Source organism: Micropterus dolomieu, linkage group LG18 (assembly GCF_021292245.1).
Source record: "Micropterus dolomieu isolate WLL.071019.BEF.003 ecotype Adirondacks linkage group LG18, ASM2129224v1, whole genome shotgun sequence".
Classification (NCBI taxonomy): domain Eukaryota; kingdom Metazoa; phylum Chordata; class Actinopteri; order Centrarchiformes; family Centrarchidae; genus Micropterus; species Micropterus dolomieu.
The window spans coordinates 472,952-485,474 of record NC_060167.1 but is presented as its reverse complement, the minus strand read 5'-3'; the positions used below and the strand labels follow the sequence as shown (position 1 = coordinate 485,474).

The window sequence follows — 12,523 nt, the reverse complement described above, 5'->3', positions numbered from 1 at the left end:
CTAACAGTGCTAACAATGCTAACAGAGCTGAGAATGCTAACAGGTCTATCAGTGCTGTGGTTGCTAACAGTGCTTACAGTGCTGACACTGCTAACAGGCCTAAAGGGCAATTTATACTTCTGCGTCAAATCGACGGCGTAGGTGACGGCGTAAGCTACGCAGAGGCTACGGCGTCACCTGATGCGCACCTCCTCAAAAATCTAACTACATGTCGAGTTGACGTGGACCGTAAGTTCTGCGATTGGTCGGCTGGGTAGCCTCGACCGCTGCAACATGGGGGCGAAATGACTCGTTTCGCTATCAGAATGTGATCCATTCGGTCGGTAACATTTGAAAAAGCTACACCAGCCGCACGTTTACAATTTTACCCCCCATTTACGTTAGCGGAGTGCTAAACTGGAAGCATGGCATGAAAGCATTGGCGTAGGTACGCACATAGAACCTACGCAGGAGTATAAATCAGCCTTAACAGTGCAAACAGGTCTATCAGTGCTGTGGGTGCTAACAGTGCTAACAGTGCTGGGGGTGCTAACAGGTCTAACAGTGCTGTGGGTGCTAACAGTGCTAACAGGTCTAACAGTGCTGTGGGTGCTAACAGTGCTAACAGGTCTAACAGTGCTGTGGGTGCTAACAGTGCTAACAGTGCTGGGGGTGCTAACAGGTCTAACAGTGCTGTGGGTGCTAACAGTGCTAACAGGTCTAACAGTGCTGTGGGTGCTAACAGTGCTAACAGGTCTAACAGTGCTGTGGGTGCTAACAGTGCTAACAGTGCTGGGGGTGCTAACAGGTCTAACAGTGCTGTGGGTGCTAACAGTGCTAACAGTGCTGTGGGTGCTAACAGTGCTAACAGGTCTAACAGTGCTGTGGGTGCTAACAGTGCTAACAGGTCTAACAGTGCTGTGGGTGCTAACAGTGCTAACAGGTCTAACAGTGCTGTGGGTGCTAACAGTGCTAACAGGTCTAACAGTGCTGTGGGTGCTAACACTGCTAACAGTGCTGTGGGTGCTAACAGTGCTAACAGTGCTGTGGGTGCTAACAGTGCTAACAGTGCTGGGGGTGCTAACACTGCTAACAGTGCTGTGGGTGCTAACACTGCTAACAGTGCTGTGGGTGCTAACACTGCTAACAGTGCTGTGGGTGCTAACACTGCTAACAGTGCTGTGGGTGCTAACACTGCTTACAGGTCTAACAGTTCTGTGGGTGCTAACAGTGCTAACAATGCTAACAGAGCTGAGAATGCTAACAGGTCTATCAGTGCTGTGGTTGCTAACAGTGCTTACAGTGCTGACACTGCTAACAGGCCTAAAGGGCAATTTATACTTCTGCGTCAAATCGACGGCGTAGGTGACGGCGTAAGCTACGCAGAGGCTACGGCGTCACCTGATGCGCACCTCCTCAAAAATCTAACTACATGTCGAGTTGACGTGGACCGTAAGTTCTGCGATTGGTCGGCTGGGTAGCCTCGACCGCTGCAACATGGGGGCGAAATGACTCGTTTCGCTATCAGAATGTGATCCATTCGGTCGGTAACATTTGAAAAAGCTACACCAGCCGCACGTTTACAATTTTACCCCCCATTTACGTTAGCGGAGTGCTAAACTGGAAGCATGGCATGAAAGCATTGGCGTAGGTACGCACATAGAACCTACGCAGGAGTATAAATCAGCCTTAACAGTGCAAACAGGTCTATCAGTGCTGTGGGTGCTAACAGTGCTAACAATGCTAACAGAGCTGACAGTGCTAACAGGTCTATCAGGGTTGACAGTGCCAACAGTGCTAACAATGTTGACACTGCTGACAGTGCTAACACTGCTAACACTGCTACATTTCCTTCCCCACAGACTGTGTGCATCTGGAACATCTGGAGGTGTTTAGTTCCAGAGCTGTGTGATAATCTCTCCACGGTGGCTTCAGATTGCAGCTGGTCCGACTGGTCTAACTGGTGACGCTGTGTGATCAAGCGGAGAGCTGGGAGGAACGTGTGTCACATTTAAAAGGTATCAGAGCTGAGTTTCGACTCTCAGCACGCCTGAGAACACATGAAAGGTCCTGAGCGCTCTTATCTGTGTGACTTCCTCTTTTATCAGGAAATAATAACGTGTGTTACTGAGATAGTCTGTTTAGAGACACGTTTGGCTTCTTTAGTCAGAATTTAAAAACAAAACTACTAGTAAGAAATATTAACATCCTCTGAAGATGTGCAGCCACATGTGAAACGTGTTCCACAACATCTGCAGCTGTTTGAGAGAGAATCTGCTCTGAATTAAATACTTACTGTGCAGCGTCGCTGCTAATTATTGATTATCATCTGCAGCCCTAACAGCAGCATGCTGCTCTCTAAACCGATGAGCGACTGTAACGAGTCATCAGGATCTATAATCAATATCAATCACACAGACCTTTTCTCTTTTAATTAAGCTAGGCTAGCAGTTTCCCTCTGCTTCCAGTCTTTATGCTAAGCTAGGCTAAACACATTCCTGGAGCTTAACACAGACATGAAACTGAAATGTGTATCTGATCTGGAATAAGATTAAGAGATCATCACGATGCATCTTTGTTAGTGGTGTGACGAGCAATCAACCCACGAGAGGAGACGTGAAAACTGTGAGAAACCTTCAAAGCTGAAGAAAATGAAAAGTTTGAGCATTAAACTGTTCATTTCCTGCATTCTGGTGAATTTTTCCTCACCACTTTCTGGTGGAAACAGAATCCAGGTGACAATCTAACCCTCTACCAGACTCAGTCAGAGCTGCTCTCAGATCTGTTTCTCCTGTGGATCAGCTTATTTTATATCTGCTGAGTCAGGATTTAGTCTTCCCTGCTCTTTGTGTCTTTGTTTAGGGAAGTGACCTCTTTATTTCATTTTAATTCAGTGATAAACTCCTGGACTTTAACAGCTCCTGTGTTTCAGCTGCTTTTCTGCTCACGTTCAAAACTTCCTGCACGTTCAGAATCTCTCCCACAGATCTGTGTTCTCCGACAGGTCCAGAGAAAAGAAGAACATTACCAGACCAACGTCATCATTTAATGATAAACTCTGCTGGCAGTTTCCCCTTCAGACCGTCTGACCGACACAGTTTGGGACTGCATGTTAGTTTTGGTTTCCAGTCAGTCATCCTAACTGAAACACTTGTGATCAGCAGAAATCACATGTTTACTTCAGCAGCTCACAGTCTTAAACAGAACAAGGCTGCTTCAGCTTTTAAATGTTTATGTTGTAAAACCAGCTACACTGCTACTCGCTCACAACTGTCTGGACTCTCAGTGCAAGAGCAGGTTCACTTGATTACTGTCAGGGCGTACGCCGGTGTCGCATCAGCTGGGCGGAGTTTATTCGCTGAAGGTGTGGTGTGAGAAATGTCGGACAGCTTCTAACCTGACGAGAAATCAATTCACATTTTAATCGCGTGAGATTTTGTGGCACGAGATCTCGTCACACCCTTAATTTCTGCTATTCCCAAGTCCAGAAGAGATTTTCTTTGGCATCATGTCCGTCAAGGTTCCAAGCAGCTGAGGCGATAACAAAAGGTGACGTGAAATCACAGCAGACTGCTGATTGGTCAGAGAGAATCAACGACAAACCCGCGTAGGAAATAAGGTAGCTAGCAGCCAGTGTGTTTACAGCTAAGCTACTGCTAACGTTAGCTCAGTTTAGCTGCTCAGTTTGTTTTTAGTTCAGGCTTCATCCCGTGTTGACGTTCAGGAAGTTACCACAGAACAATGGAAACTCTGAATGAAGCGGTTTCATCCTAAAACATTTGTGTCTCTTCTGAGGACGCTGGGCGTCAGTGGGCCGACCTCCTGACGGGGGCGGAGCTGTCGGCTGGAAATGTTTAAACGTCAGTCTGTAAAACAGGTAGTTTAATCTTTATTTATCGGGCCGGAGCCGCGTGTTTTTTTGAAGGTTGCCTCAGTTACTAATAAACCCTGATCACAGTGATCAACACCCCACAACAATCTCATTCTTACCGGGTCTGCAGACACCCGCCGCTGGTTCTTGTTGCTCTTGGGAACAGGTACGTACGTCCTGGGCGGGACCTGAGGGGGCAGGGTCTTACTCCGAGCCACAGGCTTCCCCGATTGGTCCCCATTGGCCCTCCGACCTCGAGGCCCCTGCCGGCCCTCGTTGAGTCGAGATAGCGAGTCATTGATGTTGTCGTAGTTCAGCTCTCCTGAGGTCACTTTGGGCTGATCCACATCGGGCGTAAACAGGTTCACGTTGCGGGGCACGGTGGACCCTCGAGGGGGCAGGAAGGGGTTCTCTGACCCCGATGATGGGGGGATGGGGTTTCTTGGTGGGAGGGCGGGGGGGACATCGTCTGGAAAAGAGGGGAAGCCTTTGGGAAGAAACCCTGATCCGAATGCAGTTGAGTCCCCGAGGCTGGAACCGGAGCAGTCCCTGAACTTGCTGACCTCCGGACTGTCCAGGATGTACAGGGATTCTTTGATGTAGCCTCCCTGAGGAGGGAGCGCCCTAGCTGGGACGGAGGGCGGAGACTGTGACCGTCCAGGCTGGTTCAGGGAGGAGTCTGACCCAGAAAGGCCCCTCAGCAGGTTTCCTCCTGTAAGGGCAGGACTGGTCTGGCTGGGGGTTGGTCGGGGAGGGAGGGAGGGGTTGTGGCTCTTGGAGCGGGTTTGGCTGGGAGCTCTAGGGCCAGTCTGGCTGGTTTCTGTCCCACTCTTGTCCTGTTTGAGTCTGGAGAGTGCATCATACTCCATCTGCAGGGCCTCGGCCAGGACCAGCTCCTTCTGACTGAGACCCAGGGCCTCCAGGGTCTCCTTCTGAGTCTGAGCCGCCGACATGATGCCACCACAGCAGAGAGGGAGCTGCAAGGACGCTCGGCTGAACTGCTGCTAGAGGAACCGGCGAGGACACATGGAGCAGCTGAGGACAAAGGAGACAGAGAGGACAGCCAGTAAGACATCCCCATTTCATTTCTTATTATTTAGAACTACAGGCCTTCAACTTGATAAAATCTAAATTGGAGATGTGGGGTAATTATCATCATTAACTCATAATATGTGACTGCAGTGAAACACGACTTGCTGGTTGAAGTTAAAATAAGTTCAGATACTTCTAATTGTGCCGTGAAGATAAAGAAACAGTCGCGTGCAGAGTGTTAATGAATCAGACGCTGATGAAACCCACACAGGAAGGTTTTGTGGACAGAAACTGTTCAGACAAAGCGGCTAAATCAATATTTCATTATGGGAGAAACAGCTATGCAGACGACACTCCACTAATTCTGTCTTCCCCATCTGAAACCTCCACAGCATCAGGACGACTGAGGATTCAGTCATAAGGCTGAAAACCCCTGTTTAGGCTGAAAAAACCTGTTCAGGCTGAAAACAAAACAGAATTACAGGTGAACAAACAGGTTTACTGGGTAAATTAACCTGTTTTTATAAACTATTTGACTCTTTAATTTTTTTATTTAAATGTATTTGTATATTTCCTATTTTGCTTTCATATTTCATGTAAAGCACCTTGAATTGCCTTGTTGCTGAAATGTGCTGTACAAATAAACCTGCCTTTTGTAATGTATTTTATTGGGATCTCATTTGACAGAGCAACACACGCGCATAAGTGGGAGGAAACTGATATGTGTTTTTTAACAAATTTCCACAAATAAAAATCTGGAAAGTGTGGCGTGCAAAAGTTATTCAGCCTGAGTCAGTACAAAGTACTGAATAACTTTTCACCTTTCACTGCAAGTACGGCTCCAAGTCTTTTGGGGTATGTCTCTACCAGCTTTGACTGTTTTTTCTTCAGATTGGATGGAGAGCGTCTTGCCACAGATTCTCGATGGGTTTAGCTCTGGACTCTGACTGGGTCACTAACACATGAGCATGTTTTGATCTAAGCCATTCCACCGTAGCTCTGGCTGTATGTTTGGGGTCACGGTCCTGCTGGAAGGTGAACAGGGGGACGGCTTTCTTCTTGCCGCTCTTCCATAAAGGCCAGATTTGTGGAGCGCAGGACCAATAGCTGTCCTGTGGAGAGAGTCTCCCACCTGAGCTGTGGATCTCTGCAGCTGCTCCAGTGTGACCGTGGGCCTCCGGGCTGCTTCTCTGATTAGTGTTCTTCTGTAAGTTTAGGTGGACGGCCATTACATGGTGCGTTTGCAGTTGTGCCATGCTCTTTCCATTTTCGGAACGGTCTTCAAAACTTGGGATATTTATTTATGACCTAACCCTGCTTAAACTTCTCCAAAACTTTATCCCTGACCTGCCTGGTGTGTTCCTTGGTCTTCATGGTGCTGTAGTTCACTACAACAAGCCTCTGAGGCCTTCACAGAACAGCTGTATTAATACTGACAGTAGATTACACACAGGTGGACTCTATTTACTACTTATGTGCCACCGTGTGTTGGTCCATCACCTGAGGTCCCAATAAAATACATTTACTTTGTGGTTGTAATGTGTAAAAATGAGTATGCCAGCCCCTGTGTTTGGTTAAAACCCAGCAGAGACAAAAGGGAAACCAAAGGCTATAGGAAGTGCTGGGCGATTATCAGGATCAGTGTCCGGTCATCATTTCTTTCAGGTTTAAAGGAAGATTTTTGCTCCAGAGTGAAAGTTAATGTGGGTTTAAACTTTTCTTTCTGGTCACAACAAACACTTGATGCCAGAGGATCACTTCACAGATCTGAGGCCAAACATTCTGTTTTAATAAATATGCGTGATTAAAATTAAGTAAAAGCTTCTCTCTTCCCCAACAAAAAAAATTTGAATTAAAGGAATTCAACATGTGATATTTATATTGAGGACTCTGCCCAGCCCTAGCTCGAGGTGTCTCTCTGCATTCTGATAGGCTGACCCTTTGTACAGCTGCTGGACGTCCCACAGAAACACAGCAGCGACCCGGTGACCCGCTCGCCGTCTGACCAGCAGCCCTGCAGCCGAGTGTGACGGGCGGCAGGAAACAGGAAGGAATGAAACAGGAAGTGAAGCTGTGAGGAGGTAAAACCAGCTGAGGCCGGATCAGCTCAGCGACAAGAAACCCTGTTCAGAAGCGTCTGCTGAGGAGTGGACAAAATAACAGAAACACCTGACAGTCCGATTCAGTCCAACGTCACACGGTTCTGGTTCTGAGATTCAGATCCCTGGCGGTCAACCAGAACAACTCCAGATCTCTGCTGCTGGAGAGAGAGAGCCCCCGCTGAGTAAACAGTCCTGCTCGACTCCCCCTGCTTCTAACAAACCGGGTCAAAGCCACGCACAACCAGAACGACGCCAGGATTACAGGTCCGCCCACGCCCCGGCCTATCAGAGCCCAGCATGTGCGTGTGATGGTGTGTGTCCTCCCTGTGATGTGTCCTGTGTTAAACATTTCATTTATTTTTTTAATTAAAGAGTATAAATTAATGAACATGCCTTTAAATGCAAAAAAATATTACAAAACAATAAAAGTCGGCTTTTCTTCATTTGTAAACAACGTAGGGATATTTACTGATATCTGTCCCCTGAAATCTACCAGCTGTTTCCTCTGTGGGGGAGGAGATGATGGGGGAGGGGGGCTCAGATCTGTCCCTCCCCCATCACAGAGAACCAGCTGCGCCCCACTTCCACACTGACAGCACCGGAGTCTGACTGGAGACACATGGGGGGCTGGAACTCGGGCCCCCCGCCTGCAGGGTCAGGTGTGCTGCCAGTCAGGTGACAGCAGAAGGTGGGGGCTCCGTGGTGGAGACGCCACGCTGCAGTGAGGGAGTTGTGTAACAGCAGCAACGTTCTCTGTCCCGCATCATGTCCCAGTCCGTCCACACCAGTGACTTTACACCTGCCCCCCCCCACCCCAACCCACCTGTCTGTAGTTTCCACATGACGTCTGTCTGTGATGAGACGCTTTAAAGTCCAGACATCAGATTAACCCCCCCCCCCCCCCCAAGAGAGAAACCCTTTCAATCAGAGGGGAGGAGACAACAAAGAGCTGCCAGTCTGTGAGTCACATGATCGAGGACTTTCACCCAGAGACTGGTGGGGGGGGGGGGACCATTCATCAACACACACAGTTACTGTTTGTGTCATCTACAAACGCCGTTTTCACAAAACCCTGTGATGATTAATTCTCAGGAACTTTATTAAACTGACAAAAGCACAAAGAAAAGATTTCAGCTTTGGGCCCCGGCTTCTCCAGAGCGCTTTTTCCTGACGCCAGCGTCTTTTTTCAATTCATTGCAATGGGAGCGCCGCGTTTTTACAAGCTGGTAAAAACACCAGCAGCATGACGAGCTGGGCGCTCAGCGTTTTTTTCCGGTTGAAAAATGTTCAACTTTTTAGCCAGCCGTCCAATCACAGTGCAGGAGGGGCGGGAAAAGCTGAGAAGGATCTCCCCCAAGATTGGCGGGCACATGTTCCCGTCCATCGTCCCTTTGATGCGGGGAAGTGGTCATGACCCCTTAGCAGAAAAACAAAGCATGATGGTTCCACCTCCATGTTTGATGGCGTTTTTGGGGTCAGCCTCCCTCCTTCTCCAGACACGGCGAGTTGAGTAGATGCCAAAGAGCTCGATTTTGGTCTCACCTGAGTGCAACACTTTCCCCCAGGTCTCCTCTGAACCATTCAGATGTTCCTCGGCAAGCTTCAGACGGGCGCTGCAGGATGTCAGTCCTTCACGGCGTGGTGTAGTACCGATTGTTTTCTTGGGAATATGGTCCCAGCTGCCTTGAGATCATTGAAAAGATGTAGTTCAGGGTGGATTCCTCGCCGTTCTCACGACCATTGAACTCCACGAGGGGAGATCTCGCATGGAGCCCCAGACCGAGGGAGATGGGCAGTTCATTTCTGTTCCTTCCATTGGGAATAATCGCACCAAGCTTCTTGGCGATGGTCCTGCAGCCCATTCCAGCCCTTTGGTCTTGGCCATGGTGGAGAGTTTGGAATCTGATTGCTTGCTTCTGTGGACACGTGTCCACTTTTGTTAGAGGTAACAAACGCACTGCCTTTAATCGTGCTCCTAATCTCAGCTCGTTACCTGGGAGGTCAAATACTTATTTCACTCATCAAAATGGAAATAAATTCATAACATTTTTGACTGTTTTTCTGGGGTGGTGATGGTGCAGTGGATAAGAGACCCGGGTTCAATTCCCACTGTGACACGTCCACCAAAGTGTCCCTGAGCAACACACTTAACCCCTCGTTGCTCCAGAGGCGTGCGACCTCTGACACACAAAGCAGCTGTAAGTGGCTTTGGATAAAAGCGTTAGCTAAATGAATAAACGTCAAATAAACCTACCAATAAAATTAGAGACTGATCATTTGTCAGCAGGGAATCGCTCTACACACTCTGTTGATGCCACACTTGTGAACACATGACGGTTTCTACAGAACGGTTGGTGCCGGGGATCCAACATGTGGAAGGTGGAGACAGCTGCAGCTCAGCCGTTGAGTCAGTTTAATATTTAACATCTGTCAGTTTTCACGCCTGTTTCCTTCCACAGCTTCGAGTCAAAGCCTCCAGTGTTGGAGCTGATTCAGGCAGACGTTCCACAGTTTGGATCAATGCAGGGCAAACTACACGTGTTTACATGTACATATATGTACATATATGTACATGTAAACACAGACAGGCGGCCAGTGCAGGGACTGAAGGACTGGTGGACAGGTGTCTCCTCAGGTAGACCAGGAGGCTGTGTGAGGACGCTGCACCTGATATTCTGACCTGCATCGATCCTTAGAGCAGGAAACATCAACACTTTAGCATCGATCCGCACATCACTGCTGACGGCTGCTGCAGGCAAACCGTGAACTTCTGACAGACTAAAATCTATCGGTCCCTGCAGGAGAAACAGCCGGGGAGAGAGACGGCGGCACTTCCAACACTGAGGCGGCGAAACTCCTCCCACATTCACTGAAACGTAGGGAATCTCTTAGCTGCCGAGTCTGACGGAGACGAGCCGACGCCTCATTTCAGACCTGCGGCCGAGCGGGGTTATATTTTCCACAGGTCAGGTCCACATCGGCCCCTCAGCTCCACCCCCTCCACGGGTTCAGGGTGACGTCGTCAAGGGAGAAACGTGGCGACAACATGGTCGATGGAAACGTTTGCTTAATGGTGCAAACATCACGCGGGAGCAAACGTGTCCTCTGTAACATGGTGAGAGGTTATCACGGTGTCGACCTGGATTAATTAGGAGGAGCCCCTGAACGCACCGTGTCTGAGGGACCTGACTAGGATCTAGATCACCTTCAGAACCGACCACGTGCAGCAGAGATGAAGATTTGCCTTTTTACAACTTTGACTGATTGATTTCATCACAGTGACGTCACGTGTATCGATTACCACGCCCCTTGCGATGACGTCACAACAGCGATGTTTTTCGAGTTGCTGACAAACGTTCAAACCGGGAAAACGCACCTGCTCCGAGAGTCTGCAGGTGTGGCAGGTGTATGTGACGTCACGGGGAAAGCGAAAGCTCATTGGTCTTTTTATAATCACTGTTGGCTGGTTAGAAAATGTCGCAGTGACCTTAAGTTACGCGTTGTTTTACTTTGTGTCTCTGAAAACCAAACAGGTGAATCAGAGACACGGACTGCGCAGACTCGGAGGGAACAGGTGACTGGACTACAAACTGGATTATTATGGGAGTGGAAATGGGTCCCAGTCCCGTGGAGAGAGCGTCCAACCAAACTACATTCACAAATCCGGCACTTTAACGTGGCCTCATTCGCCGGCCAACACCCCCACCGGCCAGATACATAATCTGAGCACCTGTGCTGCGTTTCACATCCCGACACATCCACTACACAAACACGCAGTTAGATTGTACATCTTTTAAACTTTAAATATCAGTTCGACTTCCCTTCCTATCTGGGATTTCCCCCGACAGCCTGCCATGGAGGGCGGCGGCGAGCAGCCCGAACCCCTCCTCTAAGGCTACCTAAAATCTACTGCTAATAACCTGCATTTCAGTGGATTTCATGTGCGCCGAGTTTACCTGTACAGCATAACGATTAGCAAAAGGTCATCAGCCACGCTTGAACAGGAAGCCAAGTTAACCAAAAAAGCGGGATTGTTTGTATTGTGCGGTGTCTGAATGGAGTTTGGTGTGACCTTCTCTCTCCGTCCAGTGCAGCAGCGCAAGTGAACAGAACTTCACCGGAATGCGTCAAAACATTTCCATAATCCCAGCAGCGTTAGCTAGCTAACAGCTGCCCCCCTCCAGGTGGTGGACCTTACCTGGGTCTCGGTCTACGGGCTCCGGGAGCGGGCGGCGGTTGCCATTTTAAAGCGGTTTACTTTTCTGTCCAAAAATCACATCGGTCTCCCTCAACGCTCGGTTCTTCGTCGGTATCTCCGGGCAGGTTAACGGCCTCCAGTCGCCGGTGCGGCCGGGATTCTCCGCATTAGACCGGATCACCGGCTCCGTTAGTGTCCGCCTCTGTTTACCGCTTCAACAATGCAGCAGTGTGGGACCGTACCAGGCGGCTCCGGCTGCCCTGAAGCCCGGAATCTGGCGACGCTCTCGGCTTTGCGTCAGTCTCTGCTCGGCAGCTGCGGACCAGCGGTGTCAAGTTACACACCGACAACACAGGCGGCTTCCGGTCAGAGTTTCAAAATAAACCCAACTGAGATGAAAACATTAGGTTAAAAAACCGGAGTAGTAACATCTGCCACATTGTTTTACACATAGTTATATCACTCTTCAAGAACTTGCATCTGTTTATTCCATGTTTATATGTTTTTAAATGTAAATGTCAGCTGTAAGTTTATGTCTGTGACTGGCACCTAATCTAAAGAGTGTAAAATACTAAAATCATCAATAACGAACTTTCACGCTAAGTGTAACTAAATAATCCAAGTTAAAAAAACATTGGAGGTAACTTAACTGAATTAAACTAAACTAGAAACTACATTTTTTATGTAAATTAAATAAAATAAAAAATGAAATGTACTAAAAGGACAACCTCTGTCACATTTTGTCCAACATCAGGACGGCCCAGCAGAGGCTCAGGTCTCAGGAGCTGCTGATCCAGTTCTTCTCTGCACCGTATACACTCACCTATTATTAGGAACACCTGTTCAATTTCTCATTAATGCAATTATCTAATCAACCAATCACATGGCAGTTGCTTCAATGCATTTAGGGGTGTGGTCCTGGTCAAGACAATCTCCTGAACTCCAAACTGAATGTCAGAATGGGAAAGAAAGGTGATTTAAGCAATTTTGAGCGCGGCACGGTTGTTGGTGCCAGACGGGCCGGTCTGAGTATTTCACAATCTGCTCAGTTACTGGGATTTTCACGTACAACCATTTCTAGGGTTTACAAAGAACGGTGTGAAAAGGGAAAAACATCCAGTATGCGGCAGTCCTGTGGGCGAAAATGCCTCGTTGATGCTAGAGGTCAGAGGAGAATGGGCCGACCGATTCGAGCTGATAGAAGAGCAACTTTGACTGAAATAACCACTCGTTACAACCGAGGTATGCAGCAAAGCATTTGTGAAGCCACAACACGCACAACCTTGAGGCGGATGGGCTACAACAGCAGAAGACCCCACCGGGTGCCACTCATCTCCACTA

At 48.5% G+C, this 12,523-nt stretch overlaps 1 protein-coding gene across 2 annotated transcripts in view; it reads right to left on the bottom strand.

Annotated features, from left to right (window-relative positions):
* The window catches only part of pik3c2b (phosphatidylinositol-4-phosphate 3-kinase, catalytic subunit type 2 beta), a 55,790-nt gene extending 43,839 nt beyond the window's left edge, over window positions 1-11,951 (bottom strand). Inside the window, exons 1-3 of one of the 2 annotated variants that reach the window (XM_046075762.1) lie at window positions 11,911-11,951; window positions 11,183-11,571; window positions 3,970-4,885 (exon numbers count right to left, since the gene is read on the bottom strand). In XM_046075762.1, the coding sequence (XP_045931718.1) occupies window positions 3,970-4,803 (834 nt within the window). In that variant the 5' untranslated portion in view covers window positions 4,804-4,885; window positions 11,183-11,571; window positions 11,911-11,951. The remainder of the gene's footprint in view (window positions 1-3,969; window positions 4,886-11,182; window positions 11,572-11,910) is intronic. The other variant, XM_046075760.1, reaches the window with a different exon arrangement.
* Window positions 11,952-12,523: the final 572 nt, after the last annotated feature.